The following is a 12,197-nucleotide window of genomic DNA, read 5'->3' as shown; positions in this document are numbered from 1 at the left end:
CACAACAGCATTAGACAGTATGTTTAAGTATCATATCAAAGCTCCAGTAACACGATATTTGTAGGTAACAGTTGGCGATATGAGGTGCAATACAGCATTAGACAAGAGGGAGTATGTTTAAGTATCAAAGATCCAGTAACACTATATTTGCAGGTAACACTTTGCGATATGAGAAACAAGAGATGCATAGCCATAGATAAAAGACACACCTAAAGAGAGTACATTTGTGTTGGAGCTGAAGAAATATGACCATCAACGACGCATTCGTGTCAAAGATGGTCTGATTATGAAGAACTAGTGTACTGTATTCAAATGTTTCATTGAGTATGCATGCTTACTCCACATATCCTTCAGACTGGAATCCTTAACGTTACCCAATGCATCAATTCTGAACATGTTGAAAAACAGGAAATTGCTGCTGGTACGCTTTAGCGAATCGTAGAGCAATGAAGTAATCTACTAGTCTTACAGTCTGATTACGCACCCAAGTCAGCTTTCTGCTACAATCTCCCTCAACATCCGCGATAACAACGTCGGAAGAGGCATAATTGTTTTATCATGAGATAAAAATGATCCCACATAAATGCTTCGATATAAAATAACGACTCACGTGCCTCGATTTTGTAAGGCATCGAAGCTTGAAATTGGTTGAGACATGTGTCTTGATAAGATCAACACATGCAAGATTGCGAAGATAAGCTGATTCCCCCGGCAAAGTGATGTGAAGAATGCTAATGTACAGTCGACAGGAAAATAGCCATGAGGTCATTTCTCCACAAGAATATCAATCATTCCTTCAGCAGTCAATCTAAAACTTCACAGCTTTGAAGACTGGCCTAGCCCCAAGGAAACCAGAACACCAGATAGTTCTCTGTAAACAGCCTCGCTCTCAAAGCTAGTAGACCACAACATCGTCCTCCCCACAACGGCCTCTCTAGATTGCAAGAACACCAAATTTTCTCCAGGTAGGCAAAATCCTATGACACAAACGCACTAGCTCGTCCTACCTACACGTCCCCGTTCTCGAGGTTGAAAGAACACTAAGCTCTCGTCTTCAGTTTGGTTAAGTTTCAGGCCACCAGAACACCTTATCGTCCTCTCCAGATGTGGTCTTAAGACAAAAAAAGCATCGGATTGTCCTCTGTACAAAAGCTCGGTCCCAAGCAGGTCATTCTTTTCATGCAGGCTAGTCTCAAGGTTGATAAAACACCAGGACCTCCTCTCCAGGCAGGTAAAGTCCCCAGGCCCATTATCATCAGGCCCAGCTCATGCAGTCATGGAACATCAGACCGTCAAAGCAACAGAAGATGCTGAGAATAAGCATGGTTTTCCATCACTAGAGCATCAAACAATACCTTCAATGTCACTTTCAGCAATGTCAATTTGTCAGAAGAGTTAGTTCTTACGTATTGCCAGTATTTTACCATGGTCAATACTGACCGACGGAGGCCATATGTATTGCCAGAAACGATGAGTTACAAGCTTGACTAGAATTCTTTCTACTTTCAAACAGGGTGACAAGCGTAACAACTGGTGACAAGATGGTAGAAGGAAGGTTCATAGCTTGAGGAACGGGTGCTTTCAATCTCCTTTGCGGAAATTTTCAATAAGCTGTAGTTCAAAACGCCATGTCTGTTTTTTTTATGAATATGGGTTTACATAGAAGGGAAATGTGATGATATTCTGCAGGTCATATGACGAATGCAGTAGTATGATATACAGATATCCACTAACAGACTTGCCTCACACAATGGAGTGTAATTTGAAGACAACTCATAGGCGGAAAACATGATGCAAACCTGTCCTTTAATGTCGACAACTTAGAATGGTTGTTTAAGCAATTAGGGTGTGCCAGTGATCTATTGTGATGGGTACGGCGCCTACGGAGACGCTGCGGGGAACACTGGATGTATACAGAAGCAGCAATTTGCCTACAGATCAGTTTTTTACATTCCCATAGGTGCTTCTTCATGACGTGGTGATCCATTATTTTTCAACAGCACCATTTCAAATGCCAGACTGTTGTTTTTTGTTTTGGGGAGAAAAGTATTAAGTCGTTGGTAACGGTGCCGATTAGTCGAACTACGGAGGCTGTAGCACCCACTACGTCTGCGCAGAACTACGCGAAAACGAGAGAAAAACAGGAAAGTCAAATGAGCTTCAAGCATGTTTACATTTGACATTGTAGAGCTGCAACTTTCAGGGGATTAAAACATATGAAGAGAAGCAATCACGTCAGTCCCAACATTTTGTATCCGCTGCCTGTGTTGGTTTTCCAAAACGATCGGAGAAGTGAGAGTCATTCTGTTGAATACTAGAAGGTTCTTTCATGACTACTGCTCAATGACTGAGAACGAAAGGACGGGAATGGCGTTTGTTTTGTGAGGGTGCATCACACTGCCATTGCATGATAAGGCCCAAAGGCTACGTCTTCCTACCAATGGGTCTGAATATGTCCACGAAAACGGAGTAGAAGTCCATTTCCACAAATCACATCCCATTTGGAATAGGGTGGTACAATTGCCCATCATATTCTCAAAATCATTAGGTCCGAAGTTGATGTCATTGGTCTCTGGTGCAAATTTCGTAAATCCCAACAAATCAGGATTCGGCTCTTTAAGTTTATTTTCAAAACGTCCATTTCAACAAATCACCTGCAATTTGTGATGGGGGCATCACAATGGCTTATTTCATTCCAAAAGTCGTTAGGTCTAAGGTCAGGCTCCTCAATCTCTATTTCAAAATTTTCTGATATCCCAGAAGATTAGAATATGGCCCTCCAACTTGCAAAATGTCCATTTGAACAAATCAACGATCCTTCAAAATGAGGCAGCAAAATTGCTTATGCCAGTTCTAAAGTCACGAGGTCCAAGGTCAATGTGCTTATCCTCCAGTTCGAATTTTCAGAATTCCTAACGGATTAGGAACGGCTCGTCAAGTCTGAAAATGTTTGCACGCATCACGAGCTAACTACCGCCGGACAGACCAGGCTTACCAACCCTATCCACAGGACAATGGGGAGAATATCGATGTGAATAAGATGTGCGCGTTCCACGCGAAATAAATGTGAACTCAATGGCACTCATGACGTCAGGTTAGATAAGGGACGTCAGACGATAATCGCATTATGGCTTAATGCCACACATGTCTATACAGGTCACGGAACATGATGTGTACACCGGCGCATTTCTGTCCTGAAATGTATTCGTCAAAGATATCGAGTTACCACTGGGACATGCCTGCAAATACAAAACCATTGCTGCGTTATATCTCATACAACACACAAGGCATCATAATCCATGTTGTAGGGTTGACACCTTGCCAACGCAATAAGAAATTTCTTCGAGTGCTCACGCCGGTGAATATTCAAATAGCAGATTGTGGAGTCACGTTAATAAATGCGTCACGTTACTAAATCCACATTAATATACTCATAGGCTGGGTTTACACACGCATTTCCAAGTAGCGTGCTCCGAGTGTAGTTGGAAACGCCTGTGTAAACTGGGCCATTGGTTCCCTTGCAAGTCATCACTAACTGCCATCGAGTCGGACGGTGCAGTAACAAGTGCATCCACTACCTGGTGATGGGGACAACTAAGCGTGATGTATGTGTTGGCGTGGTCCTATATCTATTGTATTTCGTAGCTTTATCTTCTTCTACGTTCCAGGAAATATATAATGTTATCCATTGCCCTCTGGCAAGCTATGACGTTATATATGACTGGATCAGAAGTAAAAGTTCCATTTCCATTGGTATCCAAAGGACCGCATCACTGCTTTTGGCGAAGTTCTCGGCTCAAAACATGATATGTCCTCAACTTCCTTGTACCAAAACTTAATTTCCTCGTGCGGATTTCCAGACGATAGAGGGCACCGTGGTGTAAAGTGAATCATGATCACCTAGTGGTATCTTGGGCTGGTTTCTTGGATGAGAGGGAACACAGAGTGATGTATTTATTGCCCTCGGGTACCGAGGGGCATTTGGACCAATGAGGAGAAAGCCATGGCTTAGAGGGTGAAAGCCATTGGCTACTCGATAATCATGTCTGGGATAGTGCAAGGGATGTAAATTTTGAATGTAACGTCGGGATTTTTCCGATAATGGTTGACTGAAATCAATCTAGCAGAACAATAAACCATCCTTTTTTTCTATAATTCTGTCAGCATCATGTACTATCTTTGCACTAATCATATATATGGTAGATTTTGTCTCTAGTCGTGCTGACACCATAATATTTCAACTTGAAACTACCGTCCGCCGCACGCACAATAACGGTGCTGTCGGACAGGGGGGCACATTAATTCGGGAGAGAAGATTCGTCTTCAATATCTTACCGCTAATCACATTTTATACAGCAGCTATTCGTTCCATCCTTGGCTTGAGGAGAGTGCTATGGATATAGACGTGTCCAAGTAAAAAAAAATACACGAAAAAACGGCCGTACCGTACACATCAGGCCAGTTCGGGAACAACCCGTGTGTTGAGTCGGTAGAACTTCACTCAAAGTCGGCCCATCGTCATCATCGGGCAACGTGTAACGTTACATTATTCATGGAAAGTTAGCTGGATGCCGTAGCAATGGTAATACTACTATGTCCATGTGTTCCTTGTTGTGTTAGGAGCAAACTTTGAGGAAAATATCTTCCTCAGTCCACTATCACACGCAGCATTTAGACAAAAAAGTGTTCCTCACAAACCTTTGTCGTCTGCTTGACAACAGGATTCTGGTTAACAATATGGCGGCGGGAAAATACACGTGCCGTAGGTTGTAGCAACAGAGAGGAGTTTTGATGATTGATCACACTTAGAATCCAGTTGCAGGTTAGCAAAAGAGATTGTAATAAGTTGTCTTATAAATAATTGTGTTTAGCAGGCAGGAGATGTGACATTTTTCTTATAAACCAGCGAACAACCGTGCTGGGTGATTCTCCCACGAAGCCCCCAGACTCTGTCAATAAGGGACGGAGAGTTTTTGACGTAGCCAACTTCTAATGCATGGTTATCGAAGCTTTTCAGCCAGTGTTCTGAATACGTTAGTCTATCTGCTTTGCATTGCTGGCGTTATAACTGATTTTGCATGTAGCACATATCCCTAAATACGCCGTTTTCGAAAAATCCCGAATTTAAGTACCCCGCGAATTTATGTTACCCAACGTTACACTTTTCACTGCAATGTGAGATGGCTTATGAGTAAGCGCAGCACACGCTTTCTGCGCTACCGGACGGATGCATACTGCAAGGACACACTATGCTCGTTGCAGTGTAGGGTGTAGGGAAAATGCATAGTGGGCTTTCGAGCCACTTATGGGATTTGGGTTCAATCAATCCGGAAACTTACATCTATATGGGCGATTTTATCTATTTTCAAGAATAGTAAAAAAAAAGGAAATCTACACGGAACGTAATTACCATCAACTGTGTCCAAGTCATAATGGAATATATGCATAATATTAACGATGAAATCGAATGATGGAATAATGAATGATACACTTTTTTGCGGTTGAGTAGCAAAGGCAATATTCGTTACTTACGATGTCTGATAAATCATAGTTCAAGGCTAGTATGTACAGCGGAAGATGCCAATCATACAGTACGGTGCAGGTAAGTGCTGTTTACGACCGGCAGCTTATGGGGATGGCTTCATAACATGTGAAGACTACACTCCCCAAATTCGGAAACAACAAAAATCTAAACCATGTGAACCATTTATCACCCATATCTTCCTTACCCCAAGGTATTAATACATAATCTGCATTCATCATATTGCCGAATTAACTTTGTATACATTTACTAATCAAGAGACTGCGAATAGTACGAAGGTTAAAGGATTGCATTACTCCAGAACCTATTCATTATTAAGAAGAGAGTGTCAAAATCTTTGTGACAGGACCTTCAGAAACAAGTAACATTTCAATTTCAACTGACAATGTAGGAAAACAGTACGATAAAACCTATGATTCTTGCGATCTTTAGATCATAGGTTTTATTCCTACATACCACCCATCAGTAACTGTTGATAATACTCATCCTTCTTACAAACCATAACCGAACAAACGACCACGAGATCGCATATATAGAGGTTCATTCATCACGTTGTAAATTATTCACATTGTTTCTGCCTTAGTTTGTTTTGCTTTGTTGTTGTTTTTTCAATTTGAGACGACCCCGAATTTTAATGGCTATGTTTTCCATCAATCATGCGCTTCTCCATAAGGACGGCTTGTGTTGGTTTTGCGGCTCGATGCGCGGTGTGATTAATTTCGCCCCCGTCTTTGTGAAGAGGACGAAGTAAAAGCCCCCCTTCTCCAATCTGATGGGAAGCAAAGCTTTCAGAAATGTCCATCAGAACCGTTTGTACCGAAAGTACCAGGTGTTGAATGACGATCGAGACAATTTCATGTTTCGCTCCAGTATTTCGAACTTCATGCATTCCACAAAGCTTCCTCCTCCTACAGTTCGATCAGCCGATGGAGCTGGCTTCGTGCATATTTGATGAATTAATCAAGACGGACACTCCGTGTCCGAGTTTCAACTGATCTTTCAGGCGGTCCCTCTGCCCCCGGGCCATGTATTATGTAGCGGCTTCGATGAAATCATATGAACTGCTATGATTGCGCCACAACCATGCGCCTCGAAGTTTCATCAGCCATTTTGACGTAGGTCGATATTTCAAACGAAATCTCCTGTTGCCACTCTCGACAGAAAAATAAAAGAGCCCTGCAACTGTCAGATATCATCGCAAAACTCGCCCACAATTCTACAGGTATCTATCCTAGGCTTCCACTAAAAGACCCTTAAACCCTAAACCATCCATCCAATGTCAACACCCACACAGCCCTGCAGGCATCTGCCCGGTACCGCAATGATCCTCCTCATGGCCTCATGGCCTCCCGGCAGTTACGGCCGTCACTCCATACCCATACGCTTCCCCATCCCCATCCCCATCCCCATCCAATCCATTACCATACAACTCTGAATCCTGCTGGAGCTACGGTAGGATAATTGTAATCGTTCTTTCTTCTTGTGATCTTTGGCCTGGTTCCTTTCATAAAGCGGATACTGCTTCCCAACATTGATGTATTGCGACAGCATGTCTTAATTATGGCAACTGCCCCAGACTGCATCTGATGCATGACATGATGTATTGCGACAGCGCAGATATAATTGTTGTAGCGCCCTTACAAAATTGAAGACGTTCATTTGGTGCGCACAAATCGACGGTCCTGAATTATCAGAAACCGCTGTGCAACGATGACAGCAAAACTTTTATCGCTTACCATGCACACTTTCAACAAACTACTTCTCCACTACAAAAACTGTCTTGGTATTATTTTGAATCTCGAAACTATCCATGGTTATTGCACGTCTTAATTTTTGATATACCTTCTCTAACTTTTGCGCAGATATTCAATCCTGTGATATAAGGCAACCCAATAATTTACGAGCAATTTTGGCCAAATCTAGGACACCTTTCCTTCAACTGTAGAGGCCCCATTTTTAAGGAGTTCAATCAGTCGACTAGTCACGGCGACATCGCCGATCTGTATGTCTCCTAGTTCTTCTTTTTTCATTCTGATAATTTCCACACATTGAGATACATGTTCATCATTACTAAATTTCATATTTTCAAGTTCAAAACACGTATTGTTGCAAGTATTGGTAGGCAACAAGAAACATGGCAATCCATTCCAATAATATCAATAGGGTCTGAAATAGAGGTAAACCATACATTTAGGCTTTTGTTCGATATCTCTGCTGATATTAATGGTTTCTTTTCAAGATTTCGAAAGACAACACCACGCATAAGGGACACAGGTACAATCTAATAGAGCACCTGCTCCTAATGGAATTCTTATTGTCCATTTCAGAGCGCAAACGCCCATGTAATGATGGATAACAGTTTTAAGTTATTAATCTAATTCCAAAAACATGAGCAATTTAATGAGGAGGGTCAATTGCATTTCTCAATGTGGATAATGGTACCGCAAGGGCTGCCCGTCTTAGAATGAGTCAGGTCAGACAGGTCGTTCCTGAATTACTTCAGCAAAGCCAGATTGGGCAGGCTGAATACGTCACGTTGATGCAGCCGTCTGGCTTCTATTGTGATTGTCATGGACATTAACACTATTCTTTTTAAATCCTAAAAGGGTTATTGATTTTGAGAAGGCCTTTGATGACTGAAGCTGGCTTTCAGTCTCTAAAACTCTTTAATGTTGAGAACACTTCTGTGAACTTTTTCTCTGAGCTGACATGTTGACAGTATAGGATACGGGTTGCCACAAAACACCTTGTCTCGGAATCTGCATGCCGCACACGACCGTCTACAGTAACATTACCTCTGTCACATTTCTCGGCAACAGGGGCGCTTTGAGGCCTAGGGCACCCAAGGCCCTGTGCAAAGAGCGCTTGACTCACATAAAGCAAACGGTTTCCTGTGCATTTTTACAGCGATGGTTATGTCACCAGCAGATTCATGTCACCAGGCTGGGCTTATGAATGCGATCCATACAATCTCATCTGCAGCCCCAGCGGATTGCCTGCGACAAGGTGCATAACCTTTCCCCTGATATAGACTTCCAATTTCTGGATGCTGCCAGGAATACCCATTGCACGTCACCCTCGCTACCAATTTGCTCACGATATCTAACTATTTGGATCCATTCTTTCAGAAACGTTTTACCAACAAAACATCTTTGCCATTAAGGCTGAGTGGTTCTCAAGCTGTCCAATAACTACGAATACTCAAATCTTGATACAAATGTTCTATAATTAATAGCGATCTTGTTTTTTGCGTAATCCAAATCTTTCTAGATTCTGGGGAAAAAAACTTTTACGCGCTATTCTCTTGAAGTAGATTAAGAAAAAAGCACATTCATCCAGGACTGAAAGCGTACGCATACGTTTCTATACAACGACAGGAAATAGTTGTAGCAATCCAATTGCTACTTGTGGGTAACGTTATGTACCTCCTAAAACCTCCTTCAAAATTCAAACTTTGCCTTTAGGTTTGTACACTCATATTAAAGAGACCAGTGGGTTTCTGACATTTTTGCGTAGTTATTCATCAAAGCTAAAACAAGTCTCATCAGGCTTTGAACCTTGCAGCTAGAGCTGATTACAAGTCGCCCTATCTGCCCAACCCTTTGGTATGGAAAGGAGCAGGCGGATCGGAGTACAGGCTTTACCAGGCAGCCTGCAACATTCATCTTCCTTGACCTTCCTGACATCGGGCCTTTTCTTCTGTTTATGTATTCACCCACTTAAGGCTTACCAGTTAAGCCCGTTCGTCGCACGGGAAACTGGTGGCAGCTGTTAGCCTGACACACGAGCTGATAATGGATCTCACCTTTCTTAAGCCCATCTTTGATTGTACATTTAAGATAATCACTGTCGCCGCAACAGCGAGATCAGATAAACGCAGCATCCTTACTCACTATTTGTAACAATATTTCTGGACTATATTGTAGCACAATTCAATACGATAAAGCACAATTCAATACGTAGATGTAACTGTAGATGATGACAGATCTACACTGATACTATGCCTGAAGATTGTTAGGGTGATCCGTCTCGGTACGTTCTCTATCTGCCCAATTTAACTAGCCGGGAGAACTGTTCAGCCGGCAGAAAGCTTTTGCAGCCGTTGCGGCGCGCGGTCAGCCCCATGAGAGACCCTATCCGTGCTGGCTCCATCCACGGCTCCTTAAAGACGCACTGTGACGGAAACACGTTGCAAACATCCTCTACACCGAGGTGTACGTATATCGAGCGTTCCGTGGCGGCTTTAGAGGCAAGGAAATTAAGGAATTAGGAGATAACTACGCAGAGAGATAAGCGCTTAGGAAACGGCTGAGTAAGGGCGCCTAATCGTTTGCTCAGAAGGAATGGCCAGGTAAATTAAATACGCTATCTCGAGAAAACTCGGTTGCATCTGCTTTCAGCAGATTTTGGATATTCCCAACTGGCCTTGAATAAAGGTACGGTGTTTGCTAAGATAAGTACTCTGCTTCATTTCACGGAAATTAAAATGACTAAGCCGACATCTCGGTTCGAAGCGTCAAAGGACTTGACCAAATATATCAAGTCTGATCTGGTTTGCCCTGTAATAGTCTTCGCCAGGAAGCCAAATACTGACATGATTGCAGAGAGCCGTAATGTAGCGAGGAATGCTGCGTAATACATTCCTCCTCTCCAGATTTGCAGGTACCGTCGATGCTTTTACGGCAGCACTAAATTTTCCGCACGGGCGTAAAACGGGTCCGCTGCTGCTCCACTATCATCTTACACTAATGAAACCCAAGACGGCTCCCCGGGGAAGCTTGCTAACTTGTTAATTCCGATGGGGTACGACAATTAAACACTAGTGCCATTTGTTGCTGCCCCGCTGATGGCTATTATTATTATTCAATCTTGAACATTTCCAAGAAAGCTCTCATAGTCCAGGAATGAGTGTATGGATACACAACTGCAAATCCCAGTGAAATAATGATCCCCACACGTATCATTACAGCATGGCATTCATTATACTTAGAGTACAATAAAGGGAGAAGAAGTGTGTACAGCAGGCGATATAGGCTCGGAGCACACGTGAAAATACGGTGGAACATACTTGGGGACACATGGTTTACACACCGGGACACGTAGTCGAACATAGTGACACACGGGGGGTGCACTGGGAGACCCATAAACATAGAAAAACATGAAGACTCAGGGAAAAATATCAAGGTACAAGAATAGATGTAAAGACACATGAGAAGATGATACAGAACGTTCTCTACTTACGCGGCCTCGCCATGGCGACCGCCTGAAGGCACACAGTGGAAAAGAGAATGTACAGAAGCTGGCCCATGGTTGTTCTGCTGGCGGTTCCCACAATGGTGCCCCCACGTTCTTCTGCAGGCCTGTACAGTTCCGCACGTTCTGTTGGCTAAAGCGTCTGTCTTCCCTTACCGGCGCCGTACAACGGGAACGAGGTGCCGCGGCAGCGCTGCCGAGCTCCGTTCCCCATCACGTCTATCCCACATCGGGAGCCGGCAGTATCTACTAAACTATAGGGTGGCCCCGCGTGGAGGTCCACAGAGTCTGGCACGTTTCGGCAGCGGGACAGGTTGGCCTCCCTCGCCGAACAGCCAGTCTCACCTTCCCGGCTTCACCCCGATCAGAAATGCGCTCCCCCGTAAAACGTGACCTGGAGTCTACAGCATGCGATGTTAAGTACACCTAACACTTTTCCCAAACGTAAGAGCGTGCGGAACGCGGGTGCAGCTCTATGCCATATCCAGGTGATTGTTTAGGCGAGTCACGAAGCTTTCCCCCTTCCCGCGCGCTGTCTGCACGTCCAACTGGGAACATCCCCGCCTGCATATGGTATAACTGGCAGCATCGAGCAGTCTACCACAAGACAGATACCAAGTTGCCGCATGGCCTGCTTATTGGACATCGCGTCAGCGTCATTACCATACCAACAGACGCTAGGTCTGAACTGCAGCACAACTCCACGGTAAAAATCGGTGCGATGCAATGTGCACCCGAATTATTCATCAGTTCCAGAGAATTGCCCTCCGCAAATACCTGAGCCAAGCATCAGTACATAAGCTCAATTTTAATACCGCCAATATAATTGCAAATGAACCTCACCCCTCTAGTTATAATCAAATAGCAAAGGAGCTGTCCTATCCCATTGCTGTAGTTGCGTGGAATAAATCCCGCCTATATGTACCTTGCCGCCCTGGAGGCGAATAACGTCCCGATTCACAGCTACCCTTGGTTAACCATCGTGTCTATCACCTTGGCAAACTAACGTGCTCATCACCGAAGATGGTATTTTCTTTCATGGCACATTGTACACAGATGACCGGATGAGCAGCTTTACGACAGAAGAAGTATTGCTTACTGTGTTTCCGCCAGATGCACAGAGCTTTCGCTATCTGGTGAAGCCACTGACTGCGTAATGATTAAGCGGTGTCTATCTTCTCAGATGAGCTGAAAAGGAACAATTTATGAGGTCAATGCATCTTTGCCTGAAAGTACAAATGAAGCGTCGAAAGCATTAAGATGGTTCCTCACCAAGACTGAGGGAGTCACATAAATCTTATCATCTCTAAAAGATTCAAAGGCGCGCGAGTGCAAAACAGTACGGAATTTTAACAACTGAAGCACTGGGCACTCATATCGCATGAATGATTATCTGTATATA

At 43.6% G+C, this 12,197-nt stretch overlaps 1 protein-coding gene across 4 annotated transcripts in view; it reads right to left on the bottom strand.

Moving 5' to 3' along the window:
• Positions 1-11,519, bottom strand: part of LOC136427793 (glutamate receptor ionotropic, kainate 3-like) — a 70,999-nt gene extending 59,480 nt beyond the window's left edge. The window contains exon 1 of one of the 4 annotated variants that reach the window (XM_066416961.1): positions 10,784-11,519. In XM_066416961.1, coding sequence (XP_066273058.1) covers positions 10,784-10,850 — 67 coding nt within the window. In that variant the 5' untranslated portion in view covers positions 10,851-11,519. The remainder of the gene's footprint in view (positions 1-10,783) is intronic. The other 3 variants (XM_066416963.1, XM_066416964.1, XM_066416962.1) reach the window with 3 other exon arrangements.
• Positions 11,520-12,197: the final 678 nt, after the last annotated feature.

The sequence above is a fragment of the Branchiostoma lanceolatum genome, chromosome 2 (genome assembly GCF_035083965.1).
Source record: "Branchiostoma lanceolatum isolate klBraLanc5 chromosome 2, klBraLanc5.hap2, whole genome shotgun sequence".
Classification (NCBI taxonomy): Eukaryota; Metazoa; Chordata; class Leptocardii; order Amphioxiformes; family Branchiostomatidae; genus Branchiostoma; species Branchiostoma lanceolatum.
The sequence above is the reverse complement of the archived record's forward strand: the minus strand, read 5'-3'. Positions and strand labels throughout refer to the sequence as shown.